Below are 24,209 nucleotides of genomic sequence, written 5' to 3' on the forward strand. Positions count from 1 at the left end.
AAAGAAAATATTAAAACTACTTCTGCTTCACTTTACATATCCAGCAAGACCAATGACAAGTGATTTTCTAATAAGAGATGTGCCTTCCCATCAATCCAGCTCTTGGGAAATCCTGACTCTTCAGGTTAAGAACAAACACAAGTTGAGATAAAGTATAACCATTAGTGTGAATGACTTCTCTCTCTCATGCCCTCTCAGATAAATCCATTTTTCCCTCCTTTAATTTTTGACCAGGAGAAGAAATACCGCTTTCAAAACCAGGTAGACAAGATGAAAGAAAAGGTTAAGAACGTGGAGGAAAGATCGAAGGAATTTGTTAACAGAGTGGAAGAAAAGAGTCATGATCTAATTCAAAAGTGGGAAGAGAAATCAAGGGAATTCATTGGCAACTTCTTAGAACTGTTTGGCCCTGATGGAGCATGGGTATGTAATTATTTCACTTGGCCTGCAGTGACGGGTGTTTCAGTGTGTCCTCTTCATGTCACCACTCAAGGGTGTCTCTTATCTCGGTCCAATATGTGGCCTCCACTTTGGGCATCAATCGGCCTGAATGACTTCAAGTTCACGTCATTTCCTTATTTAGTTCCTGCTTTACCCAATAGTACCTAAAGGCAGCTCTGGCCTCTGTTTTGATTTCTTATCCAGAGCTTGAAGCCATTTAGTAATCGTTGAATGTTATTACTGCAGAGGTTGTTTCTGTAGCTCATCCCAGGCTCCCAGTTCGAGATGATGCAAAGCTCGGAGGTTAAGGGTGAACTGAGTCAGACGCATCATGGAACTTGTGTTGTAAGACAAGGCTAACCGGCTCTTGGATCGACCAGGGGAGGGGGATACAAAAGAGCTTTTGTTGCCAGGAGCTCTCCTCTTTCACTGGTTGGGAGAGAGAGGAGGTAGGATTTGGCCCTGCGTCTGTGCCCATCACGCCCTGATTTCCCCGTTTTTCCATGGCATGTATACGTTGGACAAAAGTCTTTGGGAACTGAAGCCACAATCTGAATCTTAAAACTGAGAAAATGTCAAGGGTCTCTTACCTAAATTCTATAGAAAATTCTAAATGAAAACTATGAGATGGGAAAAGAAAATTCTGGAAACCACCTTGTATACCCTTGGTATTTTCTGTTATATGCACTTCCAGAGTAAATAACCAGTATTGTCAGCAGAGTTCATGAGGGTTCTATGAAAGACATACTTTTACAGCTAACTTTCCTCTTAAAACAAAAAGGAGTGATTCTATTTAATTTCCCTGATTTTAAATAGCCTAGATTTCTTATTATGACATGAGAAGTCTCTAACAAAATCTACTTCGGCTTAATTATTTTATTGATGGGTTGTCACTCCTGCCTCTCTGCTCATTTGAGTTGGTTCATTATAGGATTATCTAAAAGTAAAACACTCAATTAGTAATAGAAAAAGAACAATGCTTGAGAAGTTGGAAGAGATGCTTTGCTGAAAGCCTAGTGGCCTCCAACTGATTATATGGAGGATATTGTAGGCCAACCATGTCCTGTTGGCTGAGTCCACAAGAGGCTGCTTGAACCCCTGCTGACTTCTAGAAAGAGATGGCATGAGTGGAGGAGCCAAGGGTTGGATTCCTTTTTTTTTTTTTTAGTGTATGTTTTTATTGATTTCAGAGAGAGGAAAGGAGGGAGAGATAGAAACATCAGTGATGAGAGATCGGCTGCCTCCTGCACGCCCTCAGCTAGAGATTGAGCCCGCAACCTGGGCATGTGCCCTGACCAGGAATCGAACCGTGATCTCCTGGTTCATAGGTCGATGCTCAACTGCTGAGCCACACCAGGCCAGGCTCCTTTTCATTTCCCCTGGGCATGTTAAAATTTTCGCTCACGTCAGTTTAATTCATGTTCTCTGGTGTTCCATGGTCTCTATAACAGAAAGTCTGAAGTTTCCTATTAACCTAGTGTGTAATTTAATAGTTCACATTTGCACAGCTAATTTTCAGGCTCTGAAGAAACAGCTAGTGGCTTTTTAATGAAACCATGTAGGTATTCATTTGCTTATAGGGATTCAGAAATGTGTCTGCTGAGCAGCTCTGGTATTGTAACTCAAGGGGGTGGGTGTTTTCTCCATCTGGAGTGAGCAAATGCAGGGAAGGAATATAATTTCATAGAAACTTCGTAGACCCTAGTCATTCCAGGCTCCAATGAAGGTGAAATAGTAGCTGGAATTGTTCGGGGGGTGGGGGGGGGGGGTCTGGTGACAGCGAGCTGAGGGGATTTTTAAGAAATGAAACCCAGCGTAGAGACTGGAGGTTTTTCTCTTTAAAACTTGCTATTAGTGTCAAAACTGTTATTAACATTAATTTACCGTATCAGCCAGACTTAGACATTACTTTTTTTCTGTTGACATTAAAAGTACAGGAATAGTTACAAGGATGTTAAACGCCAAGATAAGTAATTTGCTTTTCATGAATATGCTATTATTATAATAATTCTTTATTTGTGCATTTGGGACTGGAACTCGTTTCTTAAAATAGAGGATCTGCATTATGTGAAAATACAGTACTGATACAAATAACCCAAACTTGAAAAGGCAGAAAATAGGATTTAAGGCACAAAATTCGGTATAACAGGAGTGGTAGGAGGCGTAGTATTTAGCTGATAGTGGGTACACCGTAAATGTTTCTGGATCGAATGAATAGATGGGTGGATGTGTAATGAAGACCTAGTCATAGAACCTTCCAGCATTTGCAAAGGATATGCTGAGGCTTGAAACTTCCGTATCTGTATCGATCTACATTGATCTGATACCAAGCTTGGTTCCAACTTGATGTTTGGTGGATGACATTTAGCAGGCATACTTGGTTTGGTTGGCCCTCAACAATGTTTTAAAATTTCTTTTAGGGAGAGCACGAACTCTCTGGTTGCGGTGTTCATGCCACTCCCCATTGTTCCTCCCTGATACCTCCTCTAACCTGACTCACACATTTATGCTGCCCACCTGTCTTCAGGGAATAGTTGTGTTTGTTCCTCACGGTGTAGAGTCTTTAGGTCTCCCCAAGTAACCTCATGTTTGATATCAAAACCACAATACAAAATATAAACCCTTGCATTCCATCTGAGTGGTGGTAGTGATCATGGTGATGATGTTGTTACGTCTAGAAGCTGTATAGTAGGTTAAACTCTTTTTCCAAAGTCCTTTAGAGGATTCTATAGCCATTTTAGCCACATAAGAAGGTACTTATTATAGCTGTGTTATAAAGAAACAAAGGCCTGGGAAAATTGTGAAACTTTCCTGTGGTCTCACAGGACTTTGGAGCTACTGGGACAGAGCCTGGGGCCAAGCCTCTTTCTCCCAGCCAGCACTGTGTCCTTTGTGATAGGAATGTCTACAGGATACAGTCACTTTGCTTCACTTCAGGGTGTGGCATTGTGGAGAAACTGAAGCCTACTAAAACCTCTCAAGGCTTTGTGGCAAAGCCAGTTGCCAAAATGGTACTTTAGGCCAGGTCATAAAATTCAGGAAAGGTACTGGCAGCCTTCTTCATAAGCAAAGATCACGGTGTCCATGGCTGTATGCGTTATCTATTGGCGTGTAACGAATTACCCCAAAATTCAGTGACTTAAAAACAACAAACATTCCTTATCTCACACATTTTGTGAAGGTCAGGAACCAGGAAGCAGCTTAGCTAGATGGTTGTGACTCAGGGTCTCATGAAGTTGCGGTCAAGACATCAGCTGGAGCTGCAGCCATCTAGGTAGGACTAGAAGGTTCTCTTTCACACTCACTCATGTGACTTAGCTGGCCTCAGTCCCACACCACATGGGCCATTCCACAAGACTGCCCAAGTGTCCTCATGACACAACAGCTTCCTTCTCCCAGAGTGAGTGACAAAGAGTGACTAAGACAAAAGCTATAGTCTTTAAAATTTTGCTTTAGAAATTTTTCAATAATAGTTGACATACGATATTAGTTTCAGGTGTATGACAGTGATTAGATATTTCTATGCCCTACAAAGTGATTGCCACAATAAGTCTCGTGCCCATTCAACACCAGTTTTTTCAGTATTCCTAACTATTCCGTGTGCTGTACCCTTCATCCTCGCGACTACTTTTATAATTGGCGATTTACACTTACTAATCCCTTCCACCTTTTTTCTCCTATCCTCCATCTGGCAGCCATCAATTTGTTCTCTGAATCTGAGTTTGTTTCTGTTCTCTTTGCTATCTGGGTTGGGGGAGGGCTCAACAAAGGAGAGAGCTGTCCTGCCCCCTGCCCCTCCAGCCCCGTCCTGAAGCTAGTCCATTCAGCTCCTCCCATATGGCCCTGTCACCTGGTGAGCTGCTGCCCCCGCACTGGAGCCCAGAGCAAGTGAGCTTGTGAGTGAGTGAGTCCATGCACAGGCCCCTCAAGAGGATGCCTCCGTCTCCAGTAGCCCTCTGCCCCACGCGGACACAACCTCCTCTGGCTTTCGCAGCCAGATGTTATGGGGACTCCTCTGGCCAGCACTGGAACCCTGGGCTGGGGAGCCCTTGCTCCTCAGGGGGTACCTCTGCAGCTAAGGTATCCCTCCTCCTTCCCAATTTTTTTATTGAATGTATTGGGGTTACATTGGTTAATAAAATTATATAGGTTTAAGGTATACAATTCTGTAACACATCATCTTTATACTGTATTGTGTGCTCACCATGCCAAGTCACACCATGGGTGTGGGACCTGCCAATTCCACATCTCCACCCTTTTGATTACATTATTTTCTCTTGTACTTGATTAATCTGGTGTTTTGCTGTGACATGCTGTGCACAGGCCCGAAGCCTAGGAGCAATAGGCTATACCATAGCACCTAGGTGTAGTAGGCTAGACCATCTAGGTTTGGATAACTGCACTCTGTGATACATGACTGTATGTGCTTAATTCTTGCAACCAGTCTTGACTCATGCTTGAAAGATAGCTTGTAACCCAAGCAGAGCTACAAAGGGAAGCCTTCCCAACAGAGATTTGGTATTGCCTCTCTTTGAATGGGGTGTTCTCTTTGAAAGACACTCTATATCAAAGGAGGGGCTTTAAAGAAGCTAAATTTTGAAGCTTTGCTGCCATGTTGGAGGACACACAGTTTACTTCCAAGGCATTAAGGGGAAGGAGCCAGGACTGAGGGAGGCTGACTCAGCTTCCAGGGTTAAGGTTTTGGGGTAGAGCCTTCCTAGCGAGAGTTTGTTGTTTTTGTTTGAAGTATCTGAATTCCCAGAGCAGACACATTCTATTTAAACATTAGTACCTGAACCACATATGCTGCTTTTAAAAAACATCCTGTATCATTTTGAATGATCTGCCACATGTACCTTCATTAACTGAACACAGAGAATCATTTCCTGTTTGAAGTGAAAGTAGATCTATTCTATTTTACCACATGAACATAGACTTTCCTTGGAGCACCAGGAGAGAATGACCTTAAATCAGGTGCAAGTTTCTAGTTCATCCTGGACCACAAACTCCCTCTGCCCCAATCCAAGCAGTCTGCCAACCAAACAGGCCTTTGCCATCTGATATATGAGATTACCTATAACAAAAAGACTTTGATGGTGTGTTTGCTTTTTGGAAAGGACCGATTTATATGATGTGAGGTCCCCTGGTGGTTGCCAGATGCAGGGGGTAGAGGTGTGGGTGAAATGAGTGAAGGGAATCCAAAAGGTAGAAACTTCCAGTTATAAAATAAATAAGCCTTGGGGATGTAATGTACAGCATGGTGACTGTATTTAACACTGTGTTACATATTTAAAAGTTGCTAAGAGAGTAGATCTTAAAAGTTCTCATCACAAAATTGTGTAACTTTGTGTGGTGATGGATGTTAACTAGTCTTATTGTGGTGATCATTTCATAATATATACAAATACTGAATCATGTTATACACCTGAAACTAAAATGTCAATTATACTTCAATTAAAAAAATAAATGTGGGCGTAGACTTTTTCTCTATTGTTTACTCCTGTATCCTTAAGGCTTAGATTAATGCCTGAACCATACAGAGTGTGCTATCAGTAAATATTTGTTGAAAGGAGGAATCTTTGATCAATTTGCAGACTTTTCATGCCAGGAAAACCCTCCATAATACTTTGTAATAAACAAAATGTTTCTTTTCAACTTCTATCATGGAAATACTCTAACCATGCTAACAGAAAAAAAAAAATATCCCATTGCTTGTGTGTGTACATATATAATGGGATATTGTTTATATCTACTACATTTTATCTCTTCACCCATTTGTAGACATTTGGATTGTTTCCACCTTTTGGCTATTGTGAATGGTGCTGATATACGCATGGATGTACAAATATCTGTTTAAGTCCCTGCTTTCAATGCTTTTGGGTATATACCCCAAAGTGGAATTGCTATGTCATATGGTAATTCTAATTTTTTTTTGTTTTCCTCAGTGGCTGCACCATTTTACATTCTCACTGTAACGCACAAGGGTTTTTTTTTTCTCTAGTATCCTAATACTTGTTTTTTAATATTTTTATAATAGCCATCCTAATGGCATGGCTCATTTTTAAGACCATTTTCATTTTGTGAAATCTAAAATTCAGCTTGTGGATTTGAATTAGATTTCCCACTTGAGTCTTTTTGACAGTAGTTTCAAAAATGTGTCTTCCAACAAATGCACAAGTAAAACATGAATAAACATGGAAAGCTTCTTGCTATGAAAGTGGCTAATTACACAGAGTTGGTAATGAGAAGAGGCTCGCTTCCTGGCTGGGTAGCCTTAGGTAAGTGCCTTTGCCTCTCAGCCACCTACTAGGGTTGTTGGGAGGGTTAAATTGTTTTATACTTACAGCCCTTTAACAGTGCCTGGCAGGCACATGCCAGGCACTGTGGGCGTTAGTTGTTTACTGATTTGGACACAACTGAAACCCTCTCCTTAAGTTCCATTGTTTCCCAGATGTCCAACTAGATGTAACCAGGATATTTTTCATTTCTTTTTGGGCTGATACTCCGGAATATATCTGAAATCCTGAAACCTTTAAAGACATTTGTCATGACATTTACTGCCTCAGTAGATGTTAAGAACTTCTCAAAAGGGAAAACTTTGTAGGAGGGGAAAATACTTTCATATGGACAGGACTATAAATGGGATCATTTTCTTGGGAGAAAACTTTATAAATGGAAACCTCTTGATACAGTAAAAGACTGAATTTAAATACCTTTTCTCTTTGGAAATGCCATGCTAGGGTCTTCATTATTAGTTATATTTCTAAAGTGCTTTTCTTCCCAGGAAGCTCATTACAAACTGTCTCCTGACCTGGTTTAATTCAGCTTCTTTGTAGGGGAACCGTCCTTCAAAATGCACCAGTCACAGAGAGCTTGCAATCGAGACCCAGAGTTATTCTGCATGGATATGGCATTTTATGAAGTGCGACACCATTGTTTATCATTAAGGATTCAAATGATTCCTTCCCCTTGGGCAAAATATTCTCAGTTACGAGCTTGAGTCAAACTACAGTAGACAAGTTGTAGATTCTGTAGAAAGTGGGCTTCTAATGGAAATGCTGACAATCCATTAACAGCAGGAGGGCTAATGGCTGCCACAAAAAATACACTTAAAGATTACAGTAATAAAAATACATATTTTAAAGTACATGCTAGAAGTTCAAGGAATTTTTAAAAATATATATCTTTATTGATTTCAGAGAGAGGAAGGGAGAGGGAGAGAGAGAGAAACATCAGTGATGAGAGAATCATTGATCGGCTGCCTCCCGCACGCCCCCTGCTGGGGATCGAGCCCGCAACCCGGGCCTGTGCCCTGACCGGGAATCGAACCCCGATCGCCTGGATCCTAGGTTGATGCTCAAACACTGAGCCATGCCAGCTGAGCCAAGGAGTTTTTTTTTAATGTTACTGTTAATAATAGGCCATCCTATCCTTTTGGCATTTAATTTTGTCTCATAAATAGGCTTCATCTATAGCATGTTTTTTGGTTTGACTTTGAGAGGAGTTGGGTCTTTTGGCAGAGTTATCAATACCTTTAATGGAAGGTGAATAACTGGTGTATTTGTAGAATTGTGGAATTTTAAATCTGGAAAGGATCTTAGCAATCAGCATCTCTATTCTATCTGCTAGAGGAGACTTGAGATTCTAAAAAGTAATAGGCTAGAGCTTGTAAGGGGAAAATTAGCCCTGGGGGGAATTGATGACATACCTGAGACCTTATTATTTTCTCACTTACGTCATTATAGCAATGCCCTTCAGCCTAATCTCGCCTCGGTCTTCTTTCTCCCTACAATTATTGCTTTTTTATGATGATAAAAGTAATATATGTTCATTATAGAACTATTAGAAAATAAAAAATAAAAGGAGACTAAAATGCTTGTGACATTCAGCCTCCACAAATGCTGGTGTATTATAAATACTGTCAAAGTCCATTTTCTAGCAAGTTTTAATTATATAAGGAATTCTGTCTGCAGTGGCCCTTGTCAGTCATTTCTGTTGATCTTTTTGCTTCTATCTGGAGTATATTTGTTGAGGAACTCCTTATGATTACTTATGTTTTATGGAAGCTGGCACACAACCACAAGAACATTTAAGCGCAGGACCATTAATCTATATTTTTATAAATGTACCAATTAAGGATAATAAAATAAAGAGACTAAAAGTTGCCTGCAATCTCATCACCCAGAGTTGTCACCATTAATATTCTGGGGCTATTACCCCAATCTTTTTCTCATGTACATATATAAGGTGGGGCAAAAGTAGGTTTACAGTTGTGAGTATGCAAAACACAGGGTTTATTCTTGTATTATTATTTATTAATTATTGTACTATTTTCTATACGAACAACTGTAAAGTTCCTTTTGCCCCTTTTGTAAGTTACCTCTTACAAAATTGGGATCATGCAGAACATAGTGTTCTAGAGTCATTTTTACTTTGTAATAGCTCATGAACATTTTCTCACATTATTAAATACTCTTTAAGGACGGGCAAGACTTCTCTCACCTCTTTAGGGAGTTTTCACTTTTGTCTGTTATGACGCCGCACTGAATATCTATGTACACAATAAATATTTACATCTCCGATTATCTCCCCAGGAAAAAAGTTTTGGCACCTATTTCCAAATTACCCCTTACGAGGGCAGTTTTACCCTTCCACTAGCAGTAGCGGGAGTGTGGTCTTTCTACTGAACTCTCACCAACACTGGCCACTACAAACTTTAAAAAATCTTAGGAGGGATGTCGCCAGGATGGCAACATAGGTCGTCGTTGATTTTGCTCCCCCTTACAAGAATTAACAACTCTCCATGGACAAGACACCCCTGGGAGGATCCCAGACATGTGGGTGAGGCTCAAGCACCCCCTGCACCACAGAGACCCTGACACACCACATTAGAAGGGGTACGGGAGAGGCTACATGCTAACCAACCGCCTGCCCCCCAGGCAGGCGCAGCCCCGCGCCCAGGGGTCCCCTGAGTCTGATTCCTTCAGCAGGGAAAGAGCCCAGGGTGGGCTGAGCTGCCCCTTCATTGCAGGTCACTTCTTGGGAGCCACCACGGCAGCCTTGCCCCTCAGGGGAATCTGCAGCACTTGACCCTGGGAATCTCACTGTGACAGAGAAGTGGGGGGGCGTGAAGCCATCAGCACCTCGACCTTGGCAGACCAGGTTCCTGCCTGCAGCTCGCAAGTGGCGGCCCCAACCAGCAGATTTGCTCCCTGCGGGGCCAAGGCCGGTGCAGTCTGAGCAGGCACCTCAGCGGGGTGCAGGCTGGCCCCACTCAGATACACAAAGATTTTTATGAGCCTAGAGCCTGGTTTGCCTCTGCCAGGCAAGGGAGCCGAGTCATCCCCGGGCCCAGTCAGAAAGCCCGGCCATAGGCCCTGGAAATCTGGGTAGCGCAGCAGCACTCGGAGTGGACCGATTCTGGCTTCAGAGCTAGATGTCCCCGTGCCCAGGCAGGGACACCGCTTGATAGCTCTGCCCGCTGCCGAATGCGGCTTTCAGCCTGTCCCGCCAGGGAGCCTCAGCAGAGCACACGGGACGCTGCACAGCCCATCCAACAGCCCTGCTACAGCGGCCCTTGTCTCCCCCTATCTGCAGAACAAAACCGATGGCCCCGTCTAGTCACGGAATTCAGTACACAGTCTTGCCTGGTTCGGGTCCCCAAACGCAAACCATGCAGTCCCTAGGCCTGTCCTGCTGCCATATTTGTGACCACATGGATGGACCTAGAGGTTTTTGTACTCTCTAGTGAAATAAGCTAGAGAAATGGAACAAAATTTAAATTACAACCCTGAATCCTCCCCTCCATCTCCTGTTGAACGCCCCCTCCAAAAAAAACACCAAGAGAAGGTAGCATAAAATTCACTGGTAATAGTAAATATATAGTCAAATTGAGATTCTGTAATGTGCTAATGATGCATCATTCACTTACAACTCTAATTTCAAAGTTAGAAAACAAATGTAGTAAAAATAACCAGAATTGCAATAATCTGTTATTGTTTACACAATTAAAAAATGTTAACTGTAACATCAATAACTTAAAATGTCAGGGTGAGGAAAAGTGAGAGCATAAAGATTAGGGATTTCATTGAAGTTATCAGTTCAAAATAGGGTGTTATAATGTTAACATATTCTACGCAAGCCTCATGGTAGCCACAGGGGAAAACCTGCAGTAATCGCACAAAAGAACATGATAAAGAAATCTAAGCATGCTAACACCAAAGACATCACAACACAGAACTGTGCACTTTAACCTTCTGGAGCGCCGTATGTCAACTGTAGCCGGAAGATTAAAACATCTTTAATAGTCTGATCTATTAAAAATTCTTACTTCAATCATTTTGCATTTGTTTGTTTACTAGTGATGCTGAACATTTTTATGGTTCATTTTTAGTCTTCTGTGAATTGCGTGTATATGCCATATGCTCATTTTTCTGTGAAGTTTTTTACCTTTTTCGTGATTTTTAAGCTTTGTTTATGTACCAAGATCTATCATTTGTAGTTAAATGTTGCAAAATTTTTCCATTTTTTTTTCTTTTGCTTTTTACCCATTTCATGGTGGCTTCTTTGAGGTTCAGAAATTTTTATATAGCCAAACACTAATTTTTTTCCCCGGTATGGCTTCTTTCCTTGCTTTTATGCTCACACCCAAAGATATTTCTAAAACACCAATCTGATCATACCCCTCCCTTGACTAAACTCTTCCAGGGGCTACTGGGAATAAAAAAATCCAGCCTCCTCCTGGTGCTCCAGTCCCAGGCTACCGCCACTCGACATGCACTCGGGCTTCTGGTCATGCCAGGCAAGCAGTGGTCCTGAGTACCCCCCACGTGTCCCTCGGCTTGGGCGGCGAGCCCTGCACCCCACGGGCTCCCTCCCCGCCTGACCCCTCTTCCCGGGTGGCACTGAAGCCCCAGCTCAGACGTGACCGCCTCCTGCACGGCACCTGGTCCCCAAGGGCTCAGCAGTGGTTTGTAAAATGAAGAACTCAGACAAGCAGAGTCTAAAACAGCTCAAGGAGGACTGGTTCTCAGGGCCGGCTGAGGCTAGAAGACGGGGCAGAGCTGCTGGGGGCTGTCTGGGGGGGAACAAAGGCGAGAAATGAGGGCAGAGAGCAGGGGGAGGGGCAGGGGGGTAGGTGCACTGGCAGCTCTGGGAGGCCTGGCACGCAGGGCTCGGGGCCAGGCCCGGGCTCCCCAGAAGGGCAGTGTGAGGGAAGGGCCCGGTTCCCAAAGCACCAGGCAACAATCGCCTGAGGTCCCAGACGGGAAATCCGTCTCAGCACCCAAACCTCCCGCACCCCCCAGTCCCCTGCGCCAACAGATGGCATCGCCGGCTTCTGTTTCACGGGCTAGAAACGAGTCACTCGCTCCCTCTTCCCCCACAGCCCACTTCCCACTGTCAGCGGGTCCTGTGGGCCCTGCCCTCAGCAAGCAGCCAGGCCACATACTGCGCGATTCCACAGAGATGACATTTCCAAGCCGCACGACAGAAACCAGACCTGTCACCAGCGGCGAGGGAGGGGTGACTAGAAAGGGTCCCCAGGCGCTGATGAAACATTCCTATCATTTGTTTGTGGTGTAATCACGCAACCGTAGGCATTTATCAAAACTCACAGAGTAGAAAGTTTTACTTTAAGTAAATGATACCTTAATAAAACGATGGCAAAAGAACATAATGGGACCCCGACCATCCTCATGGCCATCTCCCTGGCCCAGCACAGCTTTGGATTCTCGTTGCAGACGGCTCCAGATCGTCTCCCTGCCCCTCCCCTGCCCTGCTGAAGCCCACTCCCAGCACCACAGAGTGGTCCTTTTAAACCCAAAGCCAGTTTGTTCCTCTTTTGCTCAGAACTCCAGAGGCAAAGGATCTCTCCAGAGGTTTCTCTCCTCCTCAGAGTCAAGGCTGAAATTCTCGCATGGCCCTACATGATACAGTTCACTGTGACTTTTCTGGTGACCTTCCCTCACCTCCCCCGTCCATGCCCCTCAGCCACCAGACTCCACTCCAGCCACCATGGCCTCTTTGCTCCTCCTTGGACGTGAACTACATGCGCCCTCTGTGTTCTCTGCCTGGAATGTGCCTCCTCCCTCATCTCTTTCAGGGCTTTGCTCAAATAGCACCTTGTCAGGGAGCCTCCCAAGAGCATCCTATTTGCAATTGCTGCCCACGTGTCCGCAGGCTCACATCCCTCTCTCATCTTTTATTTTTTAATATATCTTTATTGATTTCAGAGAGAGGAAGGGAGAGGGAAAGAAACATCAATGATGAGAGTCATTGATCAGCTGCCTCCTGCACGCCCCCGACTGGGGATCGAGCCCCAAACCTGGGCCTGTGCCCTGAAGGGGAATCAACTGGTGATGTCTTGGTTCATGGGTTGATGCTCAACCGCTGAGCCACACCGGCCGGGCCCTCTCTCATCAGTATTATTTGCTTTTTCTCACAGACTCTGGTTCCGCTCCCATAGTACATCTTTTGTTGGTCTTCCCGATAGCCATGTTTGTGCCATTCCTCCCGTAGCCACGAGGACAGGGACTTTTGTTTTCTTTCCTTCTACCCTTCCGGTACCTGTGACATTGCTCTTTGCCTGGTAAATAGAGGCATTTGCTTAGATTTCGTAGATGGAGGGAGAGGGCCCGCAGGAGCTGCCAGGAGCCAGCAGTGCTGGTGCTTGGGTGTGTCGCAGGTCGCTGCGCCCCAATCGCACGCAGCTCCCCCCGAGTGCTGGCCATCCTGGGGGCGCACACGCTGGGGGCCCCCCTTTCTGCCTTTCCTTTGTCCCGCTGCCATCGCAGATGGCCGACTGACACACGCTTTCTCTCCGATTTCTCTCCAGAAGCAGATGTTCCAGGAGAGGAGCAGCCGGATGCTGCAGGCCCTGTCCCCGAAGCAGAGCCCCGTGAGCAGCCCCACCAGGAGCCGGTCCCCTTCGCGCTCCCCGTCGCCCACCTTCTCGTGGCTCCCCATCAAAACCTCCCCGCCCTCCTCACCCAAAGCCGCCTCCGCCTCCATCAGCAGCCTGAGTGAGGGGGACGAAGACGAGAAGTAAAGGCCGGGAGGAGGGCGGGGACCCCGGGAAGCCTGGGTGGCGCCTGCAGGGTGACAGCGCGGGAGCTGCGGCCCGCTAAGGGGAGGCCCTGGGACCAGCTGTCCCTCAGCCTCCGCTCAGCCCCGCGCCCGGACTCTGCATGGAGGTCTCCAGCCGGACAACCTGTACAAACCTTCGTAGCGTCACTTAGGGCCGCTCACCTTTGACCTTGCCAAGGAGAGGTGCAGAGCTCCCCGGAGGCCTGCCCCCGTGGGGTGCCTTCTGCTTTGGTCCTCACACCTCCCCAAGTACACACCCGTGGAAGCGGCTGTTCCCTCAACCCGCTACTGCCGGCTCCCAGGGGCCCTGCACGTTGCCCCCTGCCACCCAAGCTCTGCCACGATTAACCTGTCCCCAAGAGAAACAGCTGAGTCAAAGGCAAGCGCCAACCTTCGCAGTTCAGCCGCCGAGGCCCAGCACCGCGACGCATCCGTTCTTCCCAGTTCCAGAAATGTGGCGCCTACACAAAGCCTCGCTTTAGGCCAGATATAGGAAAGGTCATCTACTGTGACCCTTAACTTCTTATTCAAGGGACAGTTTTGTCAAGGACAGCGCCACGTAAGGCCTAACGGGCCCGTGGTGGTACTTTTTCATCATGGGTTTTTCATTGTCTTCCCCAAATTACCTTAATTTGTGGGAAACGCAATAAAGAAAAACATCCTATAGCAAAGGCAAGTGCAGCTGCTCTGCTCTGGCTCCAGGCTTAGCAGGTGGTAAATTGTCCTGAAGCTTCTCCTTAAAGGACCAGTGAACAGTTTCATAGACCTCAAGTAACAGTCTGATGTACCAACTGCATAGTATACCAACAGGGGGTGCTACCTGCAACATGCCATCCACGGTACAGACCATATACAACCCCAAAAACATAGTGGTGGCATTTTACAATATACTCCTCTCCTGCTGTCACTCCAATAACCCTGCTGAAATCCTCGGTCTCAAGGGCTCTCTGGTTTCCTTGTGACCTGGGCACTTTGTCAAAAGCTCACCCTGGATTCCTGTAGAAATGTCTTGGGCCAACCAGGAAATTAGCATGTTGTTCTCTGGCCTCCCACCAGAGTTTTGAGTGAAGGGAGGCTGTTTGAAGTTAGTGCCCTCATCAAAGGAAGGAAGTGAGCAGGTAGTCAAGATGTAGAACCACACTGTTGGGTAGGAGCAGCATCGCCTGGCTGTCCCAGTAAAGCCAGAGACAGAGCCCAGCATCTCTTGTGAAAGAAACAGACCTTCTAGGTGACAAGTGGGACAACCAGTGAAGGAGGCGGCATGCCTTTCCCCCTTGTGTTGGGGTTGAACTACCTCCCTGCCCACCTGGAGATGAGTGGTGTTTACTGGGAAGTGAAAGCGTGAGGCTGAGCCGGCTTGTTCCTGGCACTTCCTCCAGAACTCTGCCGAACACTCATGTGGGACAGGGAGCTGTCAGGAACATGGCATGTGAGAAGAAATGTTCTTTTTGCAGTCCAGGCCTAGAGCATTGCTCTGCAGAGAAAGCAAGGCCCATCTGGTCTCTCTTCAGTCATGCACTCAGGGCAAACTGTATGCCTGCTGCTGCAGCTGGGTGACATGGCAGTGAAAAGATGAGGAGCCCAGCTGGGCGAGGCAAGGTGAGAAACAGGGAAGAGAGGTGCCTGGAGAGACGCCCAGGGCAGACAGATCCACTGTTTCCTGAATCCTGCCCTGGAGCAAATAGTGTGCGGTTGTTGATGTATCAGGCTGACTGTAAGTTTGGAGGCCTTATAGCCCCTACTGACAGGTGCCATTTATGTGACTCAGACTCAGTGCCATCATAGCTGCCAATTATGGGAAATGCCCAATGCCTGGGATATTCCAGAGATGGGCCCAAAAGACCCACAGGTGGGTTCTAAATCTCACCTATTGTCCCCTCCTGACCTCTAACAACACCTCCTAAGGCTACAAGACTGAGGAGGGGGGGGATTCTGCAACCCAATACTTGATGCTTTCTGGCCCTCAGTTTCTCTTGGCCACCCCCTTCCCAGGAGGAGATGGGGTTGCTCTGGACCGGCCAGTCAACAGTAATGGCCAACTGTGGGCGGAGGCTGCAGTGAGAGATGTACACAGTATGATGCAAGCGGGAGGAGGTCAGCAGAAAGGACAAAAAGCAAGGGAGGATTCTTTTGCTCCAGAAAGGGAAGGAAGCTTCGGACTGACCATGAGAACACAGCCCTTAGGGTTGTGGAAGGGGGCAGGTTAAATGAAGGAGGGCGGGTGGGAAAGTAGTTCCTCTCCGCTTTCAAGTGTTACACGGTCCCCCCAACAGCTGAAGGAGGCAGGCTTCCTTTCACGGACCCCCAAAGTCCATGGGTACCCATGCGGGATGTGGATCCCCTGCCCCCCGGCTTCCCCATTTCAGCACGTCTGCAGTAGCTGCCACACCCTCCTCCTGGGGACCCTGAACGCAGATGTTCACCCTTCCACCTGCTAAACCCACGGGGGACTTGTAATGTCATGGTCACATCGAAGGGCCCGTTTGTGGGAAGCCAGCTCCCGTGTGCCAGGACCTTACGAAGGAAAAGGGGATCAACCTCAAGAAGAGTGACCCCAAGACCGCGGCCCACCTTCTGACCTGCTCTGTGGGGAAGAGACTCAGCTGCGGGGCTGCAGCTACTGAGCGTCCTTGGAGGGGGGGACGGAAGGAGCGCGGATCTGTTTTCTCTCCGTCAGGCCCCACTTGCGCACCCAGCTGTACCCCAGGGCAGGACGCAAGCCGGGGGCGCAGACCCAGCTGAGTTAGACGAGCCCGAGCGGGGCAGAGGCGTTGCTGTGCCTCACGCACCGGTTCCGCACCAGTCTTGGCCATGAGCTCATGAGGCACTTATAGTTTCTCCCCTCTAGACTTGAGATTTGTTGTGTCACTGTAACGTGTTCCAGGACAAAGCCATAAGAAAAGCATACCACTTAAGACTGCGCTGTACATGTAACACAAGATGACGATGACTTACCTGGGTTCAAGTTCGACCTCCTGCCCAAGCATTTGCTCTGGTGCTGAATCACGCAAACTACTGGAATCGGCCCTTACCCCTACCCCGCCCCTCCCGCTCCCAACACACTCCTGCTCCCACCTGTTTATACATAAAGGGATACAGAAATACACTTTTGCCTGTTGTGTTTCTCAAAAGTGTGCAAAAATACAGGGGTAGCAGCTGTCCCGGCTCTGCCCGGCTGTGTCCCCAGCACTTAAGGACCAGACTGCGCTGTGCAGCACGGGGCACAGTCGTGGAGCTGCCAAAGGGCCTGCGCCCGACTTAAAAGCTACTTAGGAACGGACCCTCCCGCGGGGGAGGTCATGTGGGGAGCCCCGTCGGGGCTCCGCCTTCCTTGCAGGATCCCCCACCAACTTGCTTTGTGCCCTTGGCCAAACCACTTCACTTCTCTGACCTCAGCGTCTGCTTTTGCAGAATGCCGGGTTGGACGTATGGTCTCTGAGGTCTCCTTTGCCTGTAAAGTCTCTACATTTAAGAGGCAGCCTGCATTGTCCCGAAGCTTCTCCAGCTATGAGGTTGTCACCGAGTGACTGTGCTTACCTCTCACTGAGCGGGGACTGGAGAGGTCGCCTGGGGCCTTCACAACTGCCAACATCCAGGGCTGCCTTCACCCGTGAGACGCTACAGAGTCTCCGGCTCCACCCACCTTTCTCACACCTGGTGAATGCTTTCCACCTGCGTGGAAATGTGGGGCCCTGCCATTTCCATCACTTTTCCATCTTTGGAAACAAGCTCCTTGGGTCAGCTGGAAGCTGATACACGGGGGTGGAGGCATTAAATCAGGATCCCAAATGTCAACAATTAAGGCAGACCCCCCCCACCCCACACACACATCCTGCCCATGTTCCGAGAATTGCGCCCATGCCCTCCACTAGCCGAATCTAGGGGCTTCTATTAACTCCATCTGCTGAGGTTTAGCTCTTTGAAATGACACCAGTTCTAACATTAACCCAGACTCTAGAAGACATAACGCCAGGCCTGTAGTCAGCAAAGGAATTCCTTTAAAAACAGAACACCTGTTATTCACAGATCATATTACTTGGCTCTGCCACACAGATCAAAAGCATTCTGACAGGCTGTATTTGGAGTTTTGTTGACTCCCGTGATACCTCAGAAATGTTTTCAAGGGCAAAACAATCAGTTGTGAGGCATAACAAACCTCATGTTTAAGAACTCTGACATTTGCCCCAAAGGGAAATAGCCTTTGTTAATAAATACACCTGAGAGAAACAGGTACACTATCAAAAATGCTCACACACACACAGTCCTCTTGTATTGGAGTTCTTATTGGCTACTGAGGTTGAATGTTTAAGCTACTTCTCTAGGTATTCAGCAGGGGCTGTTAGGTTAAAAAAACAAAGCCCAGCCGGCGTGGCTCAGCAGTTGATCACCGACCTAGGATCCAGGTGATCGCAGGGCACGTGCCCGGGTTGCGGGCTCCATCCCCAGTCGGGCACGTGCAGGAGGCAGCCGATCAGTGACTCTCATCATTGATGTTTCTCTCTCTCTCCCTCTCCCTTCCTCTCTCTGAAATCAATAAAGACATATTTAAAAAATTTAAAAAGAAGGCTCCCACGGAGATGCTTTTCAAACAAAACGTGACAACTCATAAGCACCAAAGTACATCGTGCTCAAATTCTTTAAGAAACCATCAAGTAAAAACCAATAGATAACCAACAGAATTTGAAAATGTTACTAGAGGCATGCATATCTGTAGGTGCTAACGAATCTGTAGTTTAGGCCCTCGCGAACTGCCATAGTTTATATTCTAGAACACCCCACCACATTAGCTGAATCTCAGCCACAGGTGACCAAATGTGGGAAACGTGAAGAGAAATGTCCAGAGTAGGGTTGGCTTGTATTGTCTCCTAGAAGCAATGTTTATGCTCCTTCCCTTCATTATCTGTCTTGGGAGGCAGGGAAAGGAACTGACTTGTGCGGTTACTGAACTATATTAATAAAAGCAGACTTCAGACATAAGTAAAATATTTGAAATATAACCTTCCACTTTCCAAGAATGAATCCATACCTGAAAGAATTGGGATACTTTACCCTTTCCACGGAGACCTTTCACCTGTTTATGACCTTGTCACTCTAAAATTTCCCAGTTCAGAGAAAACCTGTCATCATCTGCTACGCATGCGGCAGGACCTGACTCATTACATGGCTTGAGGAGATAACCAGTCTCTCTCGTCTGGAATCATATTCCACTGGACAGATGTCGGCAAGATACCATTTACTAGCCCAACCACAAATCAACATTAACACCACGGAGGCAAGCTGCTTTGCCTGCTGGCTTCTGTGTCAGGTACCTAGGGATTAAGGATAGATGAAAGATGTCGAATAGGTGTGTATTAGTTTCCTATTGCTGTGACAAATTTAGTGGCTTAAAACAACACAGACTTATTATTTTACAGTTCTGGGTGTCAGAAGTCCAAAATAGATCTTACTGGGCTAAAATTACAGACGCTCTGGGGGAGAATCCATTTTCTTGCATTTCCCAGCTTCTAGAAGTTGCCTGAATTCCTTGGCTCGTGGCCCCCTTCCATCTTCAGAGCCAGCGATGGCCAGTCAGTGCTTCTCACATCACATTATGTGACACTTCTGCCTCTCTCCTCTACTTATGTGGACCCTTGCGATTACATTGGGCCCACCTGGATAATTCAGGAAACTAGCCCTATTTAAAATTCATCAGCAACATTCATTCCTTCTTGCTGTGTAATACAGCACATTCCCGGGTTCTGAGGATTAGGATGTGGACATCCTGTGGGGGTGGGACATTTCTCTGTGTACCATGAGATGACTGAAGATAGTGGTCATCACCCCCTGAGCCTTTTTCCAGGTCCTGACACAGTTGAGTAACAGTAACCCTCATGCAGATAAAGAGATTTGTTTTTCCTTTAAACATTCCTACACCTACTCATGATGAATCTGCTGAAATGTTTCTCTCGAGTCTTAACGAGAGAAGCACAGAACAGGTATAATGGCAGATATCGGACCCAAATGAACATGCGAATGGGTCCAGAGGAAGTGTCGTGTCCTCAACTCATGAACACAGAACCATGGCTGGTAGAGAAAGAAGTTTAAGGGCTCCTCTCCCCCTGTTCTCTGCACATATCCTCCAGTCTACATTTGGCTACACCAAGAAGACAAGAAGTAGCCCTGGCCAGTTCTGCTCAGTGGTTAGAGCGTCGGCCCATGAACCAAAGGGTTAGGGATTCAACTCCTAGGGGCAAGGGCATGTACCTTGGTTGCAGGTTTGATCCCCGGTCAGGACACGTGCAGGAGGCAACCGACTGATGCGTCTTTCTCACATCAGTGTTTCTCTCCCTCTCCCCCTCTTCCACTCTCTAAAAATCAATGGAAAAAACATCCTCAGGTGAGGATTAGCGTGTTCCTGCTGAAAGGAGCTCTGGAATAGTTTCTGGCTCTCAGGCCTATTCTCCAAAGAATAGGAGGACACAATCCCTGCCCTCCACCACAAATCCAGTTCAGTAGCTTGATTCTCAGCTCTGGCCTCTCCTGACCTTTGACCTTACTGAGCTCTTGAGGAACCGTCCATGTTTTCGATACTGCCAAATAGAATTTTGTGATGATTTTACTAAATAACTTCACATTATTTTATTATTCACTTTGGGGTGGGGTGCTCTAACTTTCCCAAAATGCAAAGACTGCCAACTCTTACCCAGAATGGGAGAAAATAGGAAAAGTGGATTCTTAAAAGGAGATTTTTCTATTAGAAACCACTCATTGAGAATTGCTGAGTGGAGGAGACTGACGTTGTCACCCCTTAGCTAGGCCCAGGCACAATAAGGCTCTGGGGGAGCTACCAAAGTCAAATGGCGTAGCACACACTTTCCTTGAAGGCCTTAATAAGCAGGTGTGGGCCTTGCCTGCAACAGTTGAAACTCTCCCATTTGGACAGAGCTGCTTTATGGATGTGACGGTCATTGAAGGCTTCATCCCAGATTCTTTGATTGCAGGGTGTCTGGTGGGCCTCTCTCACCTGAATAATGGGGCATTATTTGCCCTCATAAACTGTCATTTTGTTATCAGTTGAAGGCCTAGGAAAAGAGCAGTTTTCTTATGGGAAGTTCTGTTCCAATTATTGTGCTAAGCTGACAACAGTCATCTTTAACAACAGAAATAATTACACTATTATATTTAGTGGTTGCTAAGGAACTGTGGAAAGCTTCTGCATCCATCACTGTTGCTGAAGTCATTAACATGTTTATTTTGTTTGAGGACTGGCAAATTCTGTTTGGACAAGAATGCCAGCAAACAATACAAGTTCATTCACTTAGCTCAGAGTTTCTTGCACAGAAGGAAATGGCAAGGCTGCTCAGTTGCTGCAAATCCAAATCGACAAGGCCTTTCCTCACTTTTAAGTATTTTCCAATTATCTGTTAAACAGAACATCAATAAGATGGTAAGGGAGCCCCTGGCAGGTTTTTCTCAGTGGTTAGTGCTTCGGCCCGGGGAATGAATGGTCCCGGGTTCGATTCCGGTCAAGGGCACGTACCTGGGTTGCAGGCTCGATTCCTGGCCCAGGTGCAGGAGGCAACCAACCGATGTGTCTCTCACACATTGATGTTTCTCTCTCCCTCTCTCTCTCCTCCCCCTTCCACTCTCTCTGAAAAGCAATGGGAAAAATAACCTTGAGTGAGGATTTCAAAAAAAAAAGATGGCAAGGATCCTAGGCCTGCTCTGTGCCAAGAAGACCGCATTTGCTGCTGCCAGCACTCAAGCTATTCTCAAAGGCTGGCTGTAGTTTGGGCTTTATCAGTGGTTTTCGACCCTGTCACACGTTAGAAGCTCACAGGGAACTCTTTGTCTAAAAAGACTTTCTAGAGACAGCCTGATGGAATGGATCTGAAATGGAGCCCAGGGCTCAGATTCCAGTGTGGCCAGGTTGAGACCCTCTGGGCTGTAGTTAATATTTCAACTCAGGGAACCAAGTGTGCCTCTGAGAGAGCCGGATCCAGAGAGGTCAACGACCAATGCCTTTTCCAGCAAAGGTAATTGATCTGCCATGCGGCTGTGACGGGCAAAGGTCTAAATACCATATTGTTATTTTCTTATCCCAAGAGAGACTATTAATGTTGATGAAAGTGTCAGCAATGGGCAGAGGGCAAAGGATTCGTTTAAGAACAACATCTAGAAATGACGAGAGTACTGTTAAGCAGCCAGCCCAGTGACAGGTGAAAAGCGATGCTCAATGTTAGTAAAAAAAAAGCCTCAACAGTATGTAACGGCTGTGGACAGCTTCACTGTCCAGTATGGCAGCCGTTAGCCACAGGTGGCTATTTGAATTTCAATTAATACACAAAATGAAAAATCAGTCCCTCGGCTGAACTAGCCAGGTTTTACGTGTTCAGGGGGCTGGTGGCGACCATATTGCACAGCACGGGTCTAGTGGTGGACAATGGTCTACAGCAACCCTCCCAGGGCAACCCTCCTGCACGCCGCCTTACCACTTACTCTTGTGTAATTCTGAGGTGCGCAGCTGACATCAGCAGATAATCATTTGTAAACGTGCATTTGTTAAGTCACTGGGAAGAATTAGAAAAGAAGGGCATGGCAGTAAAAACGTCCACTAAAGTGCAATGCTCTGTGGCGGGTTGGTGGAAACAGACTCTTGAGTTGGAGGGTCTCCTTGTGAGTCTAAACCGTACTTACCTTATGAATTTCGGAACAGGGCAGGAGTGGCTGCTACAAGAATGCTATTCCCCACTTGTGAATGCTGTTTCAGCACAGCGCTGCCTTTTGGCAAAATACACATGGATAATTGTAAAATTCTAACTAAAACCAGTGTTATTAGCCCAGCCGGGGTGGCGCAGTGGTTGAGTGTCGACCTGTGAACCAGGAGATTGTGGTTCGGTTCCCAGTCAGGGCCCATGGCCGGGTTGCGGGCTCCATCCCCAGCAGGGGGCGCGCAGGAGGCAGCCGGTCAATGACTCGCTCTCATCATTGATGTTTCTCTCTCTCCCTCTCCCTTCCTCTCTCTGACATCAATAAAAACATACTTTAAAAAAGTGTTACTTTTAAGAGTCACTGGTTTTGTATTTTCTGGGCAAAATATATCACAACATGAAAGCTGTCGATTAGTAACTGCTTTCCATTTTAGGTTTTATTTTTTCCAATTATAAGAGAAAGTTTATTTAGAAAGTCACAGAGGTAGAAAAGGTGAGCCAGCTGGGCTGCATGGGCTCAGGAACTGAGTTACAGAGACAAAAGACAGGCCTTTGGAACTTAGGAGAGAAAAAGGCAAAGACAGCGTGCCTGGGGTGGAAGAAGAGGGAAGGGGAAGGCACGGGCACGGTCCAGAGAGCGCGCCTAAGGAGTGCTATAAAACGTCAGACCTGGAAGGAACTGCGGAACCACGTAGTCAACTCCCTCATTTTATTGATAAGGAAACTAAGGCACAGTTAACAGCTAGCTGGCAGCTGAACCAAGGCAAATGTGCTGGTTTCCTGACATTAACACCCCCCGAGAATCGTATAAGCCCAAGTTTCTTGCCTCAGATTTGCTCAAATTTTGTTTTTTAGTGATAAATACGCAACACAGTAGTTACAGGGCTCTCAAATTGAAAAAAAGACACCCCTTCGCCACCGAATGTTTAGTAAAAGAATAGCAAGGACAACGCATTGGGAAATGTGAAGACTACATTCAGGAAGCACAGAGCTGCGGCCAAGTGTCTTTGGAGGCACTGGGTCCTGGTGTCAGTGCTGCGCCACTTTCACAGAAGAGACCATGGCATCAATAGCCCTGTAATGGGAAATTTCAAGTTGTTTATCTTTTGCATATTCCATACAGCAGCAGTTCATAACTTACATTTTTTTTTTTGGTAAATATGTTTTTAGTGATTTCAGAGAGAGGAAGGGAGAGGGAGAGAGAGAGATAGAAACATCAATGATGAGTCATTGATCAGCTGCCTCCTGCACGCCCCCTGCTGGAGGGCATGTGCCCTGACTGGGAATCAAACCATGACCTCCTGGTTCATGGGTTGATGCTCAACCATTCAGCCACGCTGGTCAGGCACAACTTACACTTTTTTAAATTGAATTTTCGGGGGGGGGGGGCAGAGAGAAAGAGACATCGATTTGTTGTTCCACTTATTTATGCATTCACTGATTGATTCTTGTATGTGCCTTGACTAGGGATTGAACCCATAACCTTGGCATATCTGGACAACGCTCCAACCAACTGAGCTACTCGGCCAGGGCACAACTTACACTTTTTAAAGAATACCCCTAGGGCATTTGTTAAAATATAGATTCCTAGGCCTCTGCCCCCAAGAATCACAATCAGCAGAGCTGAGGCATAGCCTAGGAATCTGCATGCAATCAGCACATCAGGTCATTCTGGTCTACATGGTCTATGGCCAGTCAAACCCCATTTGCCTAAGACAGTCTGGTTTACATCTGTTTGCATCATAAAGCGCTCTTTCTCACTGTCAAAGGTGTCCTGGCTTGGGCAATACATTATATGGTCCCCTTTCCACGATCCATGGATCATATTTTGAAAAAATACCACTGTAACAATTTACTGTTAAGCAGCTTCTTTATTTTGCCAATAGGATGTCCCCCAAAAAGGTCAGCTCAATGTTCCCTGCTACAGAGAATCCAAATAACCTATTTTTCCTTTGATTGACCATAATTTAAGTATCCATTGTGCATTCCCAA

General features: G+C 46.4%; 1 protein-coding gene across 1 annotated transcript in view; it reads left to right on the forward strand.

Annotated features, from left to right (window-relative positions):
- Window positions 1–16,554, forward strand: part of PCYT1B (phosphate cytidylyltransferase 1B, choline) — a 78,787-nt gene extending 62,233 nt beyond the window's left edge. The window contains exons 7-8 of the mRNA XM_016209298.2: window positions 235–423; window positions 13,277–16,554. Of these exons, the coding sequence (XP_016064784.1) occupies window positions 235–423; window positions 13,277–13,489 (402 nt within the window). The 3' untranslated portion in view covers window positions 13,490–16,554. The remainder of the gene's footprint in view (window positions 1–234; window positions 424–13,276) is intronic.
- Window positions 16,555–24,209: the final 7,655 nt, after the last annotated feature.

This window comes from Miniopterus natalensis, chromosome X (genome assembly GCF_054644295.1).
Source record: "Miniopterus natalensis isolate mMinNat1 chromosome X, mMinNat1.hap1, whole genome shotgun sequence".
NCBI lineage: Eukaryota > Metazoa > Chordata > Mammalia > Chiroptera > Miniopteridae > Miniopterus > Miniopterus natalensis.